General features: G+C 39.5%; 1 protein-coding gene across 1 annotated transcript; it reads left to right on the top strand.

Moving 5' to 3' along the window:
* The first annotated feature begins 403 nt into the window (after window positions 1-403).
* SPINK7 (serine peptidase inhibitor Kazal type 7) lies at window positions 404-3886 on the top strand. The gene is made up of 4 exons (XM_014852572.3): window positions 404-562; window positions 1405-1430; window positions 2165-2289; window positions 3608-3886. The coding sequence occupies exons 1-4, from the start codon at window positions 502-504 to the stop codon at window positions 3651-3653; spliced, it is 258 nt and encodes an 85-aa protein (XP_014708058.1). The 5' UTR covers window positions 404-501; the 3' UTR covers window positions 3654-3886.
* The last annotated feature ends 14664 nt before the right edge of the window (window positions 3887-18550 follow it).

The raw sequence follows: 18550 nt of genomic DNA, 5'->3' as shown, positions 1-18550 counted from the left end.
ACTGTTGCTTCCATTAGGTCCCAGCTTGCTTCATAGGCTCAATACCTCAAAAATAAAACACTATTTTCCCAGGAGCCAAGATACAAATGTAAGTACAATCTGTCTAATTCGGTTTAATATCCTCCATTTCGGTGAAATAAAAAAAAGTTTGATATTTTCACTTATTTAATAACTAGGCCAAGCAGCCTGTACTTAATCTCTTCTGCTATTTGAAGTTTAGAATTCTAAGTAACAGTCACCACTTCTGGGGCAGATGGAAAAATACTTCTCACCTCAAATAATTAATTTGTTAGTTAGATTGGAAGTAGCAATTAAGTGACAAAGACTGCAACACCACCCAGGGTGTGACATTGTGCTTTCAGAGCCTCTTAGAGCCAATACTGACTCTGGATGACCTCACAGGAAAGGCGGAGAAACCAAGCATTGCCATATAAACATGACCCCTTCCTAGGGCTAATGCAGCTGTTGTGACAGCCCTGAGCAGCCTCTGTCATCTCCACCATGAAGATCGTTGGGGGTCTCCTTCTGCTCTGCACAGTGGCCCATTTCTGCAGCTGCTCAGGTGAGTTATGGGCAGATAGTGCCCAGCACAGCCATCAAGCTTGTTTTCCCAAGTAACCTCTCCTGGGATGTGAACAACTTAGCATGTAAGAAAAAGTACATTTAAAATGTACTGGTTTTATAGTAGAAAAAACCATGGCCTGGGAAGGGAGAATCTGATGGTCCCGGCTGGAGCTGGGGTCTAGTGTATTCCCTTTCAAGGATTTTTATTTCCATCTTTGGAGCAAAAATATGAATTAAATTCTTCACAAGTCTACCTTTTCATAATGACACTGGAAGTTGCCGGGGTTACTAGATACAATTCCTCAGTGCAAAGCTGCAGAAAAACTTGGATGTCTCTCCAATTCAATCCAGGAGAATCAAAATAAAACACAATTCTCCATGCCCAGGAGTCAGCAATTAGACTTTTATATGGTGAAAAATTACTTAAATAAGATTCTAACACTTGAAAAACATTCCGCTACATTCTTTTATATCAATTAGAAGTGAAAGAATATCAAAGATGGTGCTTCAAGCTCTTCGGAGTGGTGACTGCAATACTTCCTGTTGCTCTCTGACTTTGGCCCATGATCAAAGACATGATGAGCTCCAGAAGCATCCCATGGGCAATAAAGGGAGGAAATTTGGATAATTATCTGGAATGAACCAAGGGCTTATCTAACCCATTGGCCATTTGGCTTCCTCAGCAAATAGCTGGAATTTTGTGTAAGGGTGGGATGTGGGCTGAGACTCATTTCCAGAGGAACTACAGGGTCTTGATCTATAGAACCAAATTTATGTTAATTAATGAGAATTCAAGATTTTGCTTGATTTGTAACATTTCCATCTGTATCTATCTTTCAGAAGCTGCTAGTCTGTCTTTAACAACAGTGAGTATATTGAATTACATTTTAATTTCGTTTCCTATTGACTGTCATTTAGTCAACAAATACTTATGAAATACATATGTAGGATTAATTCAGTATCTTTAGCAGGGTAAAAGGGGAAGGCAGACACAGATGAAGAAATTGCCTCCAGAGGCAGTTGAAGAAATATACATGTAAATCACAATAGCCTAAAAAAAATATTCCAGAGTTAAAGGAGAGAGAGATGACTTCCAGCTGAGAGGTTGGTGAAGTCTCCATGGAAGGGACAACATGTGAGAGGCAGGACGAGTTTACTTGGTTAATTTCACAGGCTCTGGCTTCAAATCCCAGCCCCACCACTCACTAGCTTTTACATTTTACAACTTATGTACAACTATATATACAAATTCTCTCTCTTCGAGCCTAAATTTCCCTCATCTGTAAAGAGTAGAACCTATCCTATTCAACTGTTACAAAGATTAAACAAAGAAAATTCATGTTAGATTTAAGTTTAATGCCTGGTATAGAAATGCTCAGGAAATGTTAACTGTACTAGTCATAATAGAAGTCGTGCTGGTGGTACTAGTATGTGTCATAGTAGTAATATTATTACTAATAGAAGTAGACATAGCAGCATCAGAATAGCTGTCTGAGCTGGGACTGCCAGGATGGTATTTTGCTTCCAGTGCAATAGAGGCCAGGATAGCCTAGCATGGGGGCTAAGAGAAAAGCAGGCCATTCTCTTGTGTCTGCCACAGGTGGACTGCAGCATTTACAAGAAGTACCCAGTGGTGGCCATCCCCTGCCCCATCACATACCTGCCTGTTTGTGGTTCTGACTACATCACCTATGGGAATGAATGCCATTTGTGTACTGAGAGCTTGTGAGTACATTATGGGAAGAGAAAAGAAGCTGAAGCCAGCGTCCTCCTCTGCAAACCTCTCTTCTTTCCATGAGCCTGGCTTAACTCTCTATAGGCTGTACTTATTCCCACCCAGAAGCAGCTGGTAGAGACCGAAAACTGAATGCCTCACAGTCACACCAGGGTTGGGCCACCTGCTCTGCCAGCTTAGACTGATCCCTCCATGACAGAATCTCCAATTACTGTCTGTCAATTGAGAGAGTGCAATAAGACCATGAGTTTTCAAATCAGCGTCTTAGGAGCCCAGAATTTCTGTATAGGCAAGTCGGGAGTCACCGAAGAGATTTAAAGGGATCGTTCGGAGTAGTCTCTAACTTCAAGTTCAGCTTTTGCCTGTCTTAATTAGTAGGGTTCCACACAAGGTCTTATTTGAAGGAAGGGTCCTGAACCCTACAAAAAAAATCATTGCAAACTACTACCTGACTTCTAGAAGACTCAATGCCACAATACAGCTTGATTCTTAAGCAAGCTCTGGCTAGAGGGCCTTTATCCTCCTCAATTTCCTAGAAGCTCTAAAAATCTGTGGCCTTAGAGGGATAGGAAGGACTAGGCTCCCACAAAGATTTTTTTTTCTTTTATCTAAAATAAATGGATGCAATTTGTCAGTACTTGGACCAGAATCCCATGGATGTGTTTTGTTTAACTTTTTTTTTTTGACCTGCACAGTGTTTTTCAAGACAATATAACTAGGCAGATATCACTTCTCTGGTGAAAAATAGGCAGCTTATCATTTCTTGTCTTACACCAAGTCCACTTTGCTCATTGTTATTTCAGAGAATAACTTCTTTTTCACAAAAAAGAAGGAACTTTCATTTCACAAAAGGGAAGATTATCTAACATGCACACACACTGGGCCCTTGGTCTAGAGCTAACTTGTGTTCAAGGACACTGAAGGGGAGCATGGCAGAAGTTCTCCTCACTAATGCAGGATCCAGCTTCATCACAGGCCTGCTTGACCAGGAAAGGCTGAGGAGCAGGCTGCCTGAACCTCCCTTGCCAGAAACCCTTCTTCTTTGTTGTCTCCAGATACTGGGTGGTGGGCCCAGGCTCTGGGATCGTGGAAGCAGCAGGTTTGGCAGAAGGATTACTGGACTAGGGAGGTTCTGCTTCTGCCTCTGCCAGAAACTGCCTGAGCAAGGACGTTTCTTTTCAGCGACTCAATTTCCTCATCCGTAAAATGAGAGTCTGCCTCATAATCTCGATAGTTCCCTTCAGCTCTATTATTATATAAAGTTTCCTCTTGTGTTAATGAGTCTTTGTTAACTGTGTCTTCCTGTAGGAAAAGCAATGGGAAGATTCAGTTTCTTCATGAAGGAAGATGTTAACTCCTCCATAGACATGGATATAGAGTGATGATACCCTCGTTGTCATCTTCATCATCCCAGGCGCCGGCTGCCTTTTCCCTCGTGTTGGCTGAGGTTCTGTGAGGGGGGCAGGGACAGATTTGGAGTCATCTTCATTGAGTGGAGAAGGTTGTTGTGCCCTTCTTCAAACTCATGCCTCACTGACTGACTGGCGTTTTTGTTTTTGCACCTCAATAAAATATTCTCCCCAGAGAGTTTATCTTTACTTTTGCTTGTTTTTGTTTCTTAGATCAGGGTGTATTATCTCAGTTTACAAAGAAAACTGAGGAGCATATAAATCTTGTTGTTCAGGAGAATGTTGTGTATGAGGAATACCAAGTGGCTTCCAAGAAACACATGCATGCACACACACAAATACACACACACATGCACACACACAGCAATATCAATGAATCCCTCACCCTCTCCTGGTGTCTTTACTTTCCTTAATCCTAACTACCCCTGGGAACTAGTCTATGGATCATACTGGTCCTTTAGGTTGATCTCTTCCAAAGTTCCTTAAAAGGGGACTTCCTTCATTGCAACATGTCATCCCCAGAGGGGAGATTTTCCTGCCCATTTCTTTCTACAAGCATGGCAAAATTTCTCTTCTCTTGCCTCTCCCCTTGCTACCCTCCTGCTGTAGCCTTAACAGAACATCCCTGATACTGATACTACATTGCTTTAGATCCTTTCTAAGATTCGCCGTTCATCCCTGTAAAATGTTGATACCAAGAAAACATTGACAGTATTGGTAAATTGTACATTTTTGTTTTAAATACAGAGATACATTATTCATTCTTAATGATGGAGCTAGAGTTCCTTCTATAGAGGATGCTTACGTGACCACAATACTTTGGGGCTGCTTCTCTTAACAGGCATAGCTCACAAGAAATTAGTAACCCAGATTGGGCCTTGGCACACTTCCATGCCACTCATTTTCTCCTCCTCATGTTCACTTCTCCCCTCACTTGCTTCAGAACCATTCGTGGCCCGGAGATTACAGAGGATAGCCCATCCCATGCACAGGCTGCCCCAAAGATACAAGGAGTCCTGTGGAAATCTTATCTCATAGACTCAAGGAGAGAGAGGGAATCCATAGTTGTGGTGACTGCCCCTTTTCCATCTCCATAAAAATGAATACAAAAAGGCTCATAAACAGTTGGATCATGCCTTTATTTATATTCTTTTGCTAGAGTTGTATACAATCACATAATTGCAGATGCTGTTCCTGTGATCATGACACAGCTAACATGGTCAGGATGACTGGGATAATGTGGGTCTGAATGAGAGTCCAGTTCAAGGTCAAGTTCAAAGCCAAGGTCAAGCTATATCATGGTCAAGACAACTATGGAAACTGTGAGGAAGAACAAGGACAAGGAAATATCTTAGACAAACAGAGCTACTGAAGTGAAAGTAGCAGACAAGGAGAAGTCACGATCTGGAAAGTGAAGGAGCCTAGAATAGGTGCTCAAATGGCCTTGGTGGTTTAGCTCTCTTCAGCTGCTACCCATTTTTCAGCTGCTCTCATTTCCCAATTCTGAGCTCCCATCCGCACTGGTTTGTTCATCAACTCTTCTCTCCTGAGTTACTCACACCAGCTCCTGTGGGTGGAGCCATTTCCCCTCACCTGAATTGCCCATAACCCCTTGGTTTTCCCAGTCTACTATGCTCTTCTCATCATGTTAGTCCCTCTCACCCTCTTATCTCTTCAGCTTCTCTTATCTTCCCTTTTCCCTGTTTTAATTTGTCCCTGCATCTAATACTGTTTGCCTTATTTTTAACAAACACCTGCATTTTTCTGGTGCTCCTCATCAATCTTTCATACCTATCCTCAGGTGTTTCTATCTTAGGTGCCTTGATTTCCATGTTGCTCCATTTGCCTAACTTCCTCCTTTCTCCTCTATTTCCCTCAAACTTTTGGCTGCCTCCATCATTCTTATTCTTCCTCTGACCTCATTCGCTTCTCCTCAGCTGACCTGAACCCTAAGAAGCTCATTTCTCTGTGTACATGAAAGCTCTTTCTCCTTGTGGTTCGATTGTAATAGGCATAACGATAGTGGCATTGGCATACCCCTGTACTCTGAGCTCATCTTTGCCCCTGTGTGTGGTACAAATGGAAAAACCTATGACAATCCTTGCCAACTGTGCATGAAGATTAGGTAAAGACGTCAATGAAACCATGACACAAAATATGGGCAAAATACTCACCTCTACTTAGAATTCCTGATTGTCGGGGATGGAAGAAAACCGGTCAACAGCCTCATTTTATGGATGGAAGCACTGAACTCCAAAAATTGGAAATGCCTCATTGCTCACAGGACAAGAAGCCAGGTCTGGTACTCCTAATCCAGGGCGCAAAAAGTGTTTCCAGAATTTCATCCATCACATCTCATTACTCCTGGGAATCAAACTTCTACTACAAAATGACCCAGTACATAACACCTGTAAAGCTTTATAGTTCACAAAATACTTTCATACTCCCTGTCTCATTCAATCCTCACATAGTGTCATGATGTAAACATTTATCAGCCTCATGTTTCAGATGAGATAAAGGAAGCACCTATTGGGGCACATGGCAGGCCATCCCAAAATATCCCACAGTGGCATATAGACTATTTTGAATTAAAGTTACTTAAGCAGCAGCCAATGCAAAAAAAAAAAAAAAAAAAAAGGCATTTTGACCCTCTGCTCTGTTCCCCCTGAAAGCAGGAAATAAATCTCCCCCGTGACGGGTGTTCTCCCTGCATCCTTATCACAGAGCTAGGGGATTCGGGGCCGAGAATCTCCAGAGACAAACCTCGCTAATTTACTACCTCAAGTCTAAACTCAGCTTCAATTCCTCACTAATTATGTGTCTCAAACCTAAGTTTCTTTGTTCTGTCAATCCTCACCAATTTATTGTTTCTTCATGTAAAGGATATATAACTTCCTGCTTTGTTCCCTTCTTGGGCATCATTTCTCTATGATCTCCAATATTTACGTATTAAGTTGAGTTTTTCTCTTGTTAATCAGGTCTTTTGTCAGTTGTATTATTAGTACAGCCATAAGAACATGTGAAGGGTAGCAGGGGGAATCTTCCCCTCCCTGACACTAACAAAGGATAAAACTGCAGAACTGTAACTGATAGATGGTTCCGCTGGCTCAGAGTCTAACCAATGTTTGTTCTATACATTGTACTGTATAAGGAAGCTTAGGAAACATCTAGCTTCATTGCAGACCTGAGCAGCCTCAGTTCTTGAGTCTGTATTCTATCCAAAGCAAATACCAGGAGTTTATAATGCTGCCCCTTTTCTTCCAACATTTACCAAAACTCATTACCTAAAAGTGATTTCTGGTCTTTCTGAAATAGAAGTCTAGGTTTGGCCTACAAGTGACACATCCCCAGATTCCTTTTAATATTTATAAATGATGTTTAAAAGTAGTTATTGCTGGGGCCATCCCTGTGCCATAGTGGTTAAGTTCATGTGCTCTGCTTCAGCAACCCAGGGTTTAGCGGTTCCGACCTTGGGTGTAGACCTACACACTGCTCTTCAAGGCATGCTGTGGCCATGTCCCACATACAAAATAGAGGAAGACTGAGACAGATGTTAGCTCAGTGACAATCTTCCTCAAGCAAAGAGAAGATTGGAAACAGATGTTAGCTCAGAGCCAATCTTCCTCACCAAAAAAAAAAAAAAGAAAGAAAAGAAAATAGTTATTGCTCTTCAAATTTTAGAATCAACCTATAGTCAAACTATAGAATAATGAACTATGGTATTCGGAACAGAACATATATATTTTTGATAGAATGTAAAAATAAAAGTAGAGGTGACAAGGGGCTGGCCCCGTGGCCGAGTGGTTACGTTCGCGCGCTCCGCTGCAGGCGGCCCAGTGTTTCGTCGGTTCGAATCCTGGGCGCGGGCATGGCACTGCTCGTCAGACCACGCTGAGGCAGCGTCCCACATGCCACAACTAGAGGAACCCACAACTAAGAATACACAACTATGTACCGGGGGGCTTTGGGGAGAAAAAGGAAAAAATAAAATCTTTAAAAAAAAAAAAAAAAAGTAGAGGTGACAAATCTTTAGATAGAAAAGCTGATTGAGAGAAGTGTACAGAGGCAGATAAAGTTCTTATAGAGTTATGAGATGCTGTCTAATGATGAGGATAATAGAGGTGGTGACTAAGATATGTTATTTAAAGTGATAAAAGTAACACGCAAACTTTTTAAAAAGTCATACATATCAAAAATTTGGAAGAGGAAAAAATGTGAAGATAATGTAAATTAACAATTTTTCCTCCATTGATAGAAGTCAATAAATATTTTAGTTAGTAAATTAAGAAATAGAGTATAACTATATTATTGAGAATTATGATGGTAATAACTTTAAAAGAGAAATGGTTAAAATTAGCTCCCACTGAAGTGTGATATTGGCAATGAAGCCCCTTGCTTTTCACCATAAGCTGTCTAACATCAATGGAATTATACATTTCTTACTATGGCATATGTTTTAATTTTCTTTTCTTCTCCTTTTTTCCTATCCAGGAAAAGTAGATCTTCACCACAAGGGAAGCTGCTAAATCACCATGAATATAAATGAGAAGTGGATTTATTTTTTAGATTCTACCTTTCCGAGTTTAGGCCGTGGAGAAGAAATTATTGTAGTCAGTTTTACTTGCTTTTCTGTGTACACATTAGCATTTGCATCATTGAGATCTTTATCATCCTCGTCATCATTGTTTTCATTGCAAAAGTCCACCAAGCAGTTCAGGAGAACACAACGAACCTTGGAACAGAAGCCTGTGTGCTTACATCAGCCTGAACATTTACCAAGTGTGTGGCAGCGGATGGGTCATTTGGTGTGCGTGCTATCTGTTTCCTTACTGATAAAATAAAGAGAATAATAATCCCTATCTTAACCTGTATATTGTAAGAGTCAGTTGGGAAGTGCATGTGAACATGCTTTGTAAGCTATAACGTCGTATAGAATGAAAGGGATGATTATGATCTGTATGCCCAACCCCCCGCCCCGACATTTACCAAGGCCTAAACATACATACCACATTCTTGGCAACATGCTTGACATGTTAGAGTAAAGATACATGACAGGAAATTTTCAGTCTTTTTCTTAGTTTGAGAAATGGGAAAATTTCTGTTGATTAGAAATGGATACTACAAAGTGAAAAGGAGAGTGTGTAGTTTGAACATAGAAGATTATACATATTTGAACATGGCCTCACTGAAATCAATATCATGAGTACAATTTCATTGAAAAATGAGATATTTACATAATCTCAAGGAATATCATCACAAAATATTTATTAATTTTGAAAGGAAAAAGAGTAACTTTATAATGGAGAAAGCTTGGAGACACTAACTTACTTAAGTGATCAAAGTTAGCATCATTGGTGATGGGGAAAATCAGCATCATGTATACTATCTGAAAGGATGCAAAGCAAGGAACATAGGGTAGGTTCTGGATTTTCCTGCCGAAAATCACAACCTGAATATAATCATTAAGGAACGTCAGACAAACTCAAATTAAAAAACATTTTATAAAAGAACTAGTCTGTAATTTTCAAAAACCAAGGAAGGGCCTTTTAAGTGCTCTACATTGAAAGAGAATGAAGGACATGACAATGTGTGATCCTGAATGGACCTTTCACTATCACTATTATCATTGCTATTGAGAAATAGTTCACATATCGTTTAAAATTCTTGTTCTTAAAGTGTATAATTCATTGGTTTCTAATCTACTCACAAAATTGTGCAACTATCACCACTATCTAATCCCAGAACATTCCATCACCCCAAAAAGAAACTCCATACCCGTTAGTAGTCACTCCCATCCCCCCATCCTTCCAGCCCCAGGCAACCACTAATTTAATTCTTGTCTGTAGATTTGCCATTCTTGACATTATATATAAATATAATCATACAATATGCAATCTTTTATGTCTGACTTCTTTCACTTATCATAACATTTTAAAAGTTAATCCATGGTATAGCATGTATCAGTGCTTCATTCTTTTTATAGCTGAATAATATTCCATTCTATGGCTATACTGCATTCAATCATTCATCAATTGATGGATAGTTGGATTGTTTCCAATTGCGGGGTATTACAAATGAAGCTGCCATGAACATCCATGTTCAAGTTTTTGTGTGAACATATGTTTTCAATTCTCTAGGATAAATGCCTAGGAATGTAATTTCTAGGTTATGTGGTAACTACATTTTACTTTTTGAGGAGCTACCAAACTGTTTTTCAAAGAAGCTGCACCATTACGTATTCCCACCAGCAATATATGAGGGTTTTAATTTCTCCGCATCCTTGCCAACATCTTGTCTGTTTTTTTAAATTTTAGCCATCCTAATTGATGTAAAACCGTATCTCATTTTCATTTTGATTTGCATGTCCCTAATAACTAATGATGATGAGCATATTGGCCATTTGTATATCTTCTTTGGAAAAATGTCTATCCAAGTCCTTTGCTCAGTTTTTAACTGGATTATTTGTCTGGTTATTGCTGAGCTGTAAATGCTCTTTATATATTCTGGAAACTAGCCTTTATCAGATAAATGATTTGCAAATATTTCCTCCCTTTCTGTGAGCTGTCCTTTTTTTTTTTTTTTTTTGAGGAAGATCAGCCCTGAGCTAACTACTGCCAACCCTCCTCTTTTTGCTGAGGAAGACCAGCCCTGAGCTAACATCCGTGCCCATCTTCCTCTACTTTATATGTGGGACACCTACCACAGTATGGCTTTTGCCAAGCGGTGCCATGTCCACACCCAGGATCTGACCCGGTGAACCCCAGGCCGCCGAGAAGTGGAACGTGCGAACTTAACTGCTGCGCCACCAGGCTGGCCCCCTGTAGGCTGTCCTTTAAGTGTAAAAGTTTTTAATTTTGGTGATGTCTCATTTATCTATTTTCTCTATTGTTTCTTATACTTTTAGCATCATATCTAAGAAACCATTGCCCATTCAAAGGTCACAAAGATTTACACAAAGATTTATATTTTCTTCTAAGAGTTCTATAGTTTTAGCTTCTACATTTAAGGTTTTGATCCAATTTGAGTTAATTTCTGTTATGGTTTGTTACACAAAATGAGGTAGGGGGTCCAAACTCACCGTTTTGTATGTCTACATCCAGTTGTCCCAGCACCAATTTTTGAAAAGACCATTCTTTCTCTAATGAATTTTTATGGCACCCTTGTCAAAAATCAATTGACCATAAATATAAGAGTTTGTTTTTGAATTCCCAATTCTACTACATACTGTCTTGATTACTATAACTTTGTAGTAAATTTTAAAATTGGGAAATGTCACTCGTCCAACTTTCTTCTTTTTCAAGATTGTTTTGGTTATTCCGGGTAACTTTTATTTCCATATGAATTTTAGGATCAACTTATCCATTTTTTTCCTTCCTAATTCTTTTTTTTTTTGAGATTGGTCCTAAGGTAATATCTGTTGCCGATCTTTTTTATTTTTTCTTCTTCTTCTCCCCAAAGCCCCCCAGTACATAGTTGCATATTATAGTTGTAGGCCCTTCTAGTTCTGCTATGTGAGACGCTGTCTCAGCATGCCTTGATGAGCCATGCTAAGTCTGTGCCCAGGATCTGAACCGGCAAAACCCTGGGCTGCTGAAGTACAACTTAACCACTCGGCCACAGGGTCAACCCCAGCTGATCCACTTTTTCCAAAAAGAGCAGGTGAGGCTTGGAGAGGGAGTACTGCCATCTTAACAATATTAGGTCTTGTTGGATTGGATTATTTTAGTGTAAAGGCATTATTGGCACAGATGGCAAAATTTGAATGGAATCTTGAGGTGAAGAGTACATGAAAAGCCCTTTTTTCTACTATTACAGCAATTATTTCAAAATAAAAAGTTAAATTTTAAAATGTGTTCTTCCCAATTGTTATGCAAAGCAGGAACTAGTAATCCGATAAACCAGTTCCTACGAGAAAGCAAAGCCAAGACACAGAAGTGACTTCATAAGTAAATACCAAGAGAACATGGAAAAAGATATGCTACATGGCCTGAGTTCTTAAGTAAATTCTCAAATAAACCATAAGACTCCTCCCACCTCACTCACCCCCGTTATACACTGAAAATATTTCAGAATTCCTTAAGAAAAGAAACCTCAGTTTCATATTGACATTTTAAGGTTACTTTCAGCACAACTCAGGACTGTCTAAAAGGTCTTGCTTATGCAGGAGGAAAAGACTAGCACTGTATTGAAAGACATTTCTGAGGAGCTCCTGTGACTTTGCATCAAGGATTTCCTGGTTCCCAGATGTTGCAACATTTCTTTCCAGAAGTGAATACTTAACTCTTGTGCATACGCGAACAAGTCCCAAACTCTGGGGCCAGTCTGCGTCAGAAGCAGAAGAGGTGTAAGCTACTACAGCCCCACCCAGCCCAGTCCTCTGACGCCCTGCAAGAGTCACCTTCACCTTGGTCCTCCTCTGATCTTATGTCTAAAATCTTGAGATTCGGTTCTCTTCTTGGTCTTTACTTCAGATAACTGCCTTATTCCCTGACCTTGAGCATCCCCTGTTATGGCCCTGGAACTCTGTGTTAACTTGCTCCTTCTAGATCATCCTCTCTTTCTTCTCTTCTCCTCTTTGCATTCATACTTTTATAACCAGAGCCAAGTGTCTGAGGCTCTGATCCAGGCAACTCCCTCAAGGAGTCCTTGGCTCACTGAACCCCTGTTTCTCCTTCTGGAGTCCAGCGAGGGTACCTATTACTTCATGATGGGTCTTAGATGACTGCTGTTTATCTGGTCTGGTATCTTTAGATAGCCATGCCCTTAAAAGAGCTGGTCCTGCCAGCTAACTTACACTTCTCAGGGGAGGCAGGATTGTATAAGAGTTCACGGCTAGGGTTTTTGAGACAAACTAGTCTGCATTACAAGACAAACTGAGTCATTTAATCAGAAACCTTGGGAAAATTACATAACTTCTCTGATCCACATTTCCCCTATGTAAAATGGAAATAGTAATACCTACAGGTTCTTCTAGAACCTGTACTAGATGAGCTTCCATGACAGATGAGGGGAAACATTTCGAAGACTATAATTGGAAAGGGTGATGAATGAGTAGCAGTAAATAATAGGGGATCAATTTCACCTGGCTTTTGGGAAGATTTCTCAAGAACAAGTTATCAATATTAAACAGGCATTCCCTATCTTCTCTGATGTATAAAGTTCTGTTGGAGTCTTTCCTCAAAAAATGCCATGACTATTCTAAAGTTGTACTAAATTAAATAGTTGGACTTAGTATAGAGGGAAAACTGAGACTGACAAAAAGGCTGCTAAATACCTCACATTACGTGGATATTTCCACTTTCTATCTGAGATAATCTCTGGAAAGGCAGGCAAGAAGTCAAGGTCACTTTCTCTCAAAGTCAGAGAATGATAGAAACTGAAGGTCAGAGATAAGATGTTGGAGATCATCTATACCAGTGGTTTCCCTCACTTGAGTAACTTGCAAAATAGTCGAATTATTTTTAAAAAATTTAAAGAGGGATCTTAAGCTTCCTAAAGAAAAGTAGTTGCTGACATCAAGCATTTCTCTAACTTTGCCTCATAAAGACTTTATCACAGCCTAATGCTGGAATTTGAGAGCTTTTCATCTAGTCCAAGGATCCTAAACTATCATGTGGGGCCCTGGGAACTCCATGAGTGTGACTCAGGGGCCATCATGGGAAGATGGGGGCTAGGACACCAAGCTCCCATATTCCCACCTCAAATAACAGAGCATCTCTGATATTTGTGTAATGTATTATGCTTCTGTATAACATTTTTCAGTTCTACTACTCCCTCTTGTGACTTTGGCAACTTATCTATCCTCTCTGTGCTTCATTTCCTTCAATTGTAAAGTCTTGGTAGCAATAGTACTCGTCTCGCATAATTGTTTTAAAATTGAAATAAGTTAATATGCATACAACAATTCCAACAGTACCTCACATGTAATTAGAGCTCAGTAAATATTATTATTGTTATTGCTATTGTTACTAAATAAAGTATTTTGCTATTAAGAAAGAAAAGTTTAAAAATAGGGATATGGACAAGTTACTTAACTTCATCTGTAAAATGGAGATAAAAGACAGCACCACTCTCACAGGCTTGTTGAAAGACTGAATGAGATAATACACATTTCTTGAACAGAGGGTTGGGCTTTAAGAGGTTCTTAGTAAGTGTTATCTATTTTTGTTTTTTATCCTAATTCTTATTTTCATGTGGTGCAACTGTCAATCACAATGCCCCGCCCACCTCTCACTGGTGCTGAGTTGTTCACCTGGCATTGCCCAGAGGTTCTGTCTGTGATGACCTTTCTAAGGCTCCCAGGCTGCCCTGGTGCTTGTCTGAACTTTGCCCTGGTCATTCAGATTTTCTTATTGTTTGCAAACCAACAATCCTAACATGATTTCTCATTTGTGCTTGGGGTTGGCCCTATATGCCTAAGACATCCTTTAGGTTCTGTACTCACTGAAAATTCAGGAAACTGAATTCGTCTTTATTTATGGTTTTGAAGTAAAAGAATTAAAGAAATGAGAAAAAAATGAAATGTATGTGATACATTAAATATCTAAGGCTCTCTTTGACATCAAAAATATTGCAATGCTGGTTGCTGGGTTATGTTGGCTATATCTTCATGATGTCAAAGTAACCAGTGGATCAGTGTATTCCTTTAAAAGTAGCAATATTGTGATTTTTTTTTCACAAAAGTGGTTCAATTGGTCATTACTTACACAGAGCTTTTTAAATGTTTTATTAAAACTAATGAAAACTAGGCATAGAAATGATAGTGTAAGGTTTGGAGTTAGAAGATCTTAAATTCTAGTCAGTTCTCTCTCTCTACTTACATCTTTCTTTCTTTTGTTCAGTCAACTACTACTGTGTAATGCTCCTATTTGCCAGACCCTATGCCAGGCACTAAAGATACTAAACTAAATAAGGCTAAATTAAATTCAGTACTACACACACACACACACACACACACACACATACAAATACAGGGAATGGAATGGAGTTCAGCTAAATTAAAGTTCAAAATCTAGAGGGAGAGATAAACATCAATTAGAAAATAATTATACACTCTGATAAATGCCGCGGAATAAGTCTAGACTAGGTACTATATTGGAGTAATCTTCCTGTAGAAGAATCCAGAAGATTACTCCTCATCCTATTACTTCTCTGTTCAAAATCCTTCATTTGTTACTTATTGCCTACTGGACAAAATCCAGACTCCCAAGCATGGTGTTACCTGCCCAGCCTCCTTTCCCTCCATTATCTGTGAAGGACACTGCCTCTAACTCCCCCAGCCCTCTATGCTTATGGTACATACAGTTTCCTCCTCTGGGAATGGCCCTCGTCCTTCTGGCTTCAGCTCAAGTTTCTCTCTCCTGTGAAGCCTTCTCTAAATTTGGTTTGCAGAGAAATGGCTTACGAGTCAAGAGTAAATTTATAAACTAGTTCTGTCACATGTAAGGTGCATAACTTTTGGTAGGTATCTAAACCTGTAGGCTTGGCTCATAGGGCTGTTGTGATGATTAAATGAAATAATACGAAGTACCTTACACATGGCGAATATACACTCAATAAATACTAGTGCCTTTGCTAACTGCCCACCATTCTCTTATCTACAGTTCCAAGGCATTTTGTATATACCACTATTTATCACATTGTCCTGAATAATTTGTTGGTGTGTTCCCCCATCCCCTGTTACACTGTCAGCTTTTTGAGAGCAGAAATTATACATCTTTGTATACCTAGTGATTAGTATAACGCTTGATTCATGGTGAGTATTTCATAAACATTACTAAATTGCTATGGGGCCGTAGAGTAAGGTAGGTCTAATTCTGCCTGAGATGTTGAGGAAGCTTCCTTGTGAACTGTAATTCATTTGAGCAAGCGTGGGTTAGGTGGGGTACAGGTAATTCCAGGTAAAGGGAAAAGCAAGTACAAAGGCACAGATTTTGAAAAATTGCATAAGAATTAGTTACTGAGCACAATTTCTCCATTTGATAAAATACATATTGAACGCTGACCATATTTATATCTGAAACCACACTCTTAATCCCAGCTTCCTGACTTGCTCCTCCAACAGCATCCCCCATCTCAGGAAGGGCACCACCATTCAGCAGCTGCTCTAGCCAAAAGTTTCAGAGGACTCTATGCTTCTTCTCTTTCTCTAATAAATCCACATCTAATCCATTAGCAGACCCTTTTGGCTCCACAGTAAAAATATCTTCCAAATCGAATCACTTTCACTATTTCCAAATCTCCCACCCTAGTTCAAGCCCCTATGATCTTGCACCTGGACTACTGCAAAAACCTCCAGATTAGAGCTTTTGAAGTATTGTGTAAATCTGTGGCAAAAGTCATAGAAGTAATAAAGTGAATTTGATATTTTGGGATGTATAATTAGCAAAGACTTGGTAATTAATTGGAAACGTTTAATGAGAGAAATAAAGGTATTAAATGGCATATACTTACACATAGTGTGGCCAGATTTCTAAGTTTCTGGCCTGGATAACCAGGTGGGTAATAAGACAAATTCTTTATGTTGAGGGTATCTTCTATATTAAAAGCTTAATTTGTTTATAATATTGGAATTTAGTTATGAGAGCTTACTTGTGAGTATCTGTTGAAAAAAAATACAGATGACACTATTCTCACATTCAGTAAAGGAATCACTTCTGTAGGGTTCCAGACAGGTAGTCACCTGGCCTCCAGTGGGACACTTAAAAGGTACAATTTTCATTACCTCTAGTCATTATCAAACATCTCTGCTCATCACAAAGTTCCTTTTTCTATCATGCCAAGATCTGTTATTTCCAGTAAGCCCACTAAGATATATCATTTGCTTATTTTAAGAGAGTTCCTGAGAGCTTTCTGAATGTTTTTTTCTCCAGATCACTGTCACCATCATCATCTTCAATATTATGGTCACTGTCATCAAGTACTAACTTTTGTTGAGAGCTTACTATGTGCCGGACCCTGAATAGGTGCTTTACATATACGATCTCATTTAAAACTCACAACAAGTGCATGATGATGGTGCTATTATTAACTTTATTCTGTAAGCTTGTTAAAGAAACTTGACACTTGTTAAAATGGTAAGGAAGACTTTATTCAAGGCTTAGTCTCAAGTACCCATATTGCAACAGAGGAAAGAGATTGGGCTCAACTCCAAAGACAACAAGTGGGGATTTACAGCCAAGGAGCAGACTAAGCAAGTCAGTAGATGGAAATTTGCTAACAGGAAATATCAAGGATAGGAGGATTCTCACTAAACTGGCCTAAAGGCAAACTGAGGACTTATACATTAGAGGTGGGGGATGAAGAACTTGTCCAGATATCAAGGGTGATCGATTGTCAGTGGTAGGGGAATGACTTAGCAGGATTCTATGCTAAACCAGGGCTGGATGGGCCAATGACGTGAGGTGGGGGGAGGCAAGGGACAAGGCTAAGAGCTAGTGGAGAAAAGGACTCAGACGAGCCTAACCAAAGTTTGGTCAAGGAGTCTTTGTCACGCTACAAGGAGGACAAAGGCAAAGTTTCTCATTAATCATGGTATACACAAGTTGTAATATAGTCTCTAAGACAGAGTAAATGCTCACAAATATTTACTGAATGACCAAATGAAGGTAAAGAAACTAAAGTTTATAAGCAGTTAAATAATTTGCACAAGGTCATGTAGGGAATGGTGGAGCTGACAAGGAATTTATGTCTATAAGACTTAGAGTTTCAGCCCTCAGTAATATTATGATGCCTACCCCAAACCATCCCAGCACAAGTTTCCAGCTGTCTTTATCCTTTTGAAGGGAAACAAATGTGAATTTTAGTCTCTCAGCCTTTGGAACTACTTCATTAGTGGTATAGACAGTGTCTTGCAATTCTATCTACCAAAACTGTAAGACCTGCTTGCAAGGTCTTCTCATAGAGTCACTCTATTTGAAAATGAGCACATTCCAAAATAAGTGTTGTAGACTTTATTAAAGATTTCAAATGAAGCATGGTTTCGTGAAAGCACAAATAAACTTATTTATACCATAGCCAAATGATTGGCGGCTTGTCTACTGAAAGTTATTGTATTAGTGGAAGATGTCACTTGCCATGTATATAACTATGGCCCAGGGCAAAGTTAGCATCTCATTCTTGAACCACCACCCTGCATTTGGGAACTAGAAAATCACAGCCAAAGCTTCAGGGACAGTCCAGCCACTGCAGCCACTAGATTCATTCTTAGTTAAGATGTTCACATAGCACTTTATTCTTAGCTTGAGGAGACCCTTCTCCCACGGGCCCTTGATAAAGAAGCTTCCACCAGAGATCTAGCAGGTAAATGTTGTGGGAGTGCCCACCAGCTCCACCCCTTTTAGTATCTCCCCAAATTTGCAATTCTTGGGAAAATTATCTCCCTGCTAAAGAACACGAATCATTGCTTGTTTCTGCTGAATCAAGACTCGGGTGTTGATACCTTTTCTCTGTGCTCAGTCTTGTGTCTCAACTGGCACCATTTCCCATATGGTGCTGGCTAAGAGAAAAGGAAAGAGGGGAACCTGGGAAAATGAGAAAACGTATAAAGCTGCCATGCTGATGACTGTTCCTGGGAAACGCGGTACAACAAAGAATATGTAGTGAACCCAATGAAATTATTTAACCTGTTGGACATCACATCCTCATCTGTAGAACAAAGAAAATGGTAATAACTATCTGAGAGATTTGTTATGAAGAGCAAATTGTATAACACACATGAAAGCAATCAAACTTTTAAGTATGGAAAGGGAAGGAAATAAGGCCAGCTTTATTGGTTCTTCTTATTAAAAGGTCATGTGTAATCATGTGTCTTTCACAATAAAAGAATTTGCATACCTAGCAG

This window comes from Equus asinus, chromosome 9 (genome assembly GCF_041296235.1).
Source record: "Equus asinus isolate D_3611 breed Donkey chromosome 9, EquAss-T2T_v2, whole genome shotgun sequence".
Classification (NCBI taxonomy): Eukaryota; Metazoa; Chordata; class Mammalia; order Perissodactyla; family Equidae; genus Equus; species Equus asinus.
This window is presented reverse-complemented; position numbering and strand designations above follow the sequence as displayed.

Coding starts and splice junctions, on each gene's coding strand:
- SPINK7 (XM_014852572.3), top strand. CDS start 502: ATGAAGATCGTTGGGGGTCTCCTTCTGCTCTGCACAGTGGCCCATTTC. Junction 563..1,404: donor CCATTTCTGCAGCTGCTCAG/GTGAGTTATGGG, acceptor TCTATCTTTCAG/AAGCTGCTAGTCTGTCTTTA. Junction 1,431..2,164: donor CTAGTCTGTCTTTAACAACA/GTGAGTATATTG, acceptor TGTCTGCCACAG/GTGGACTGCAGCATTTACAA.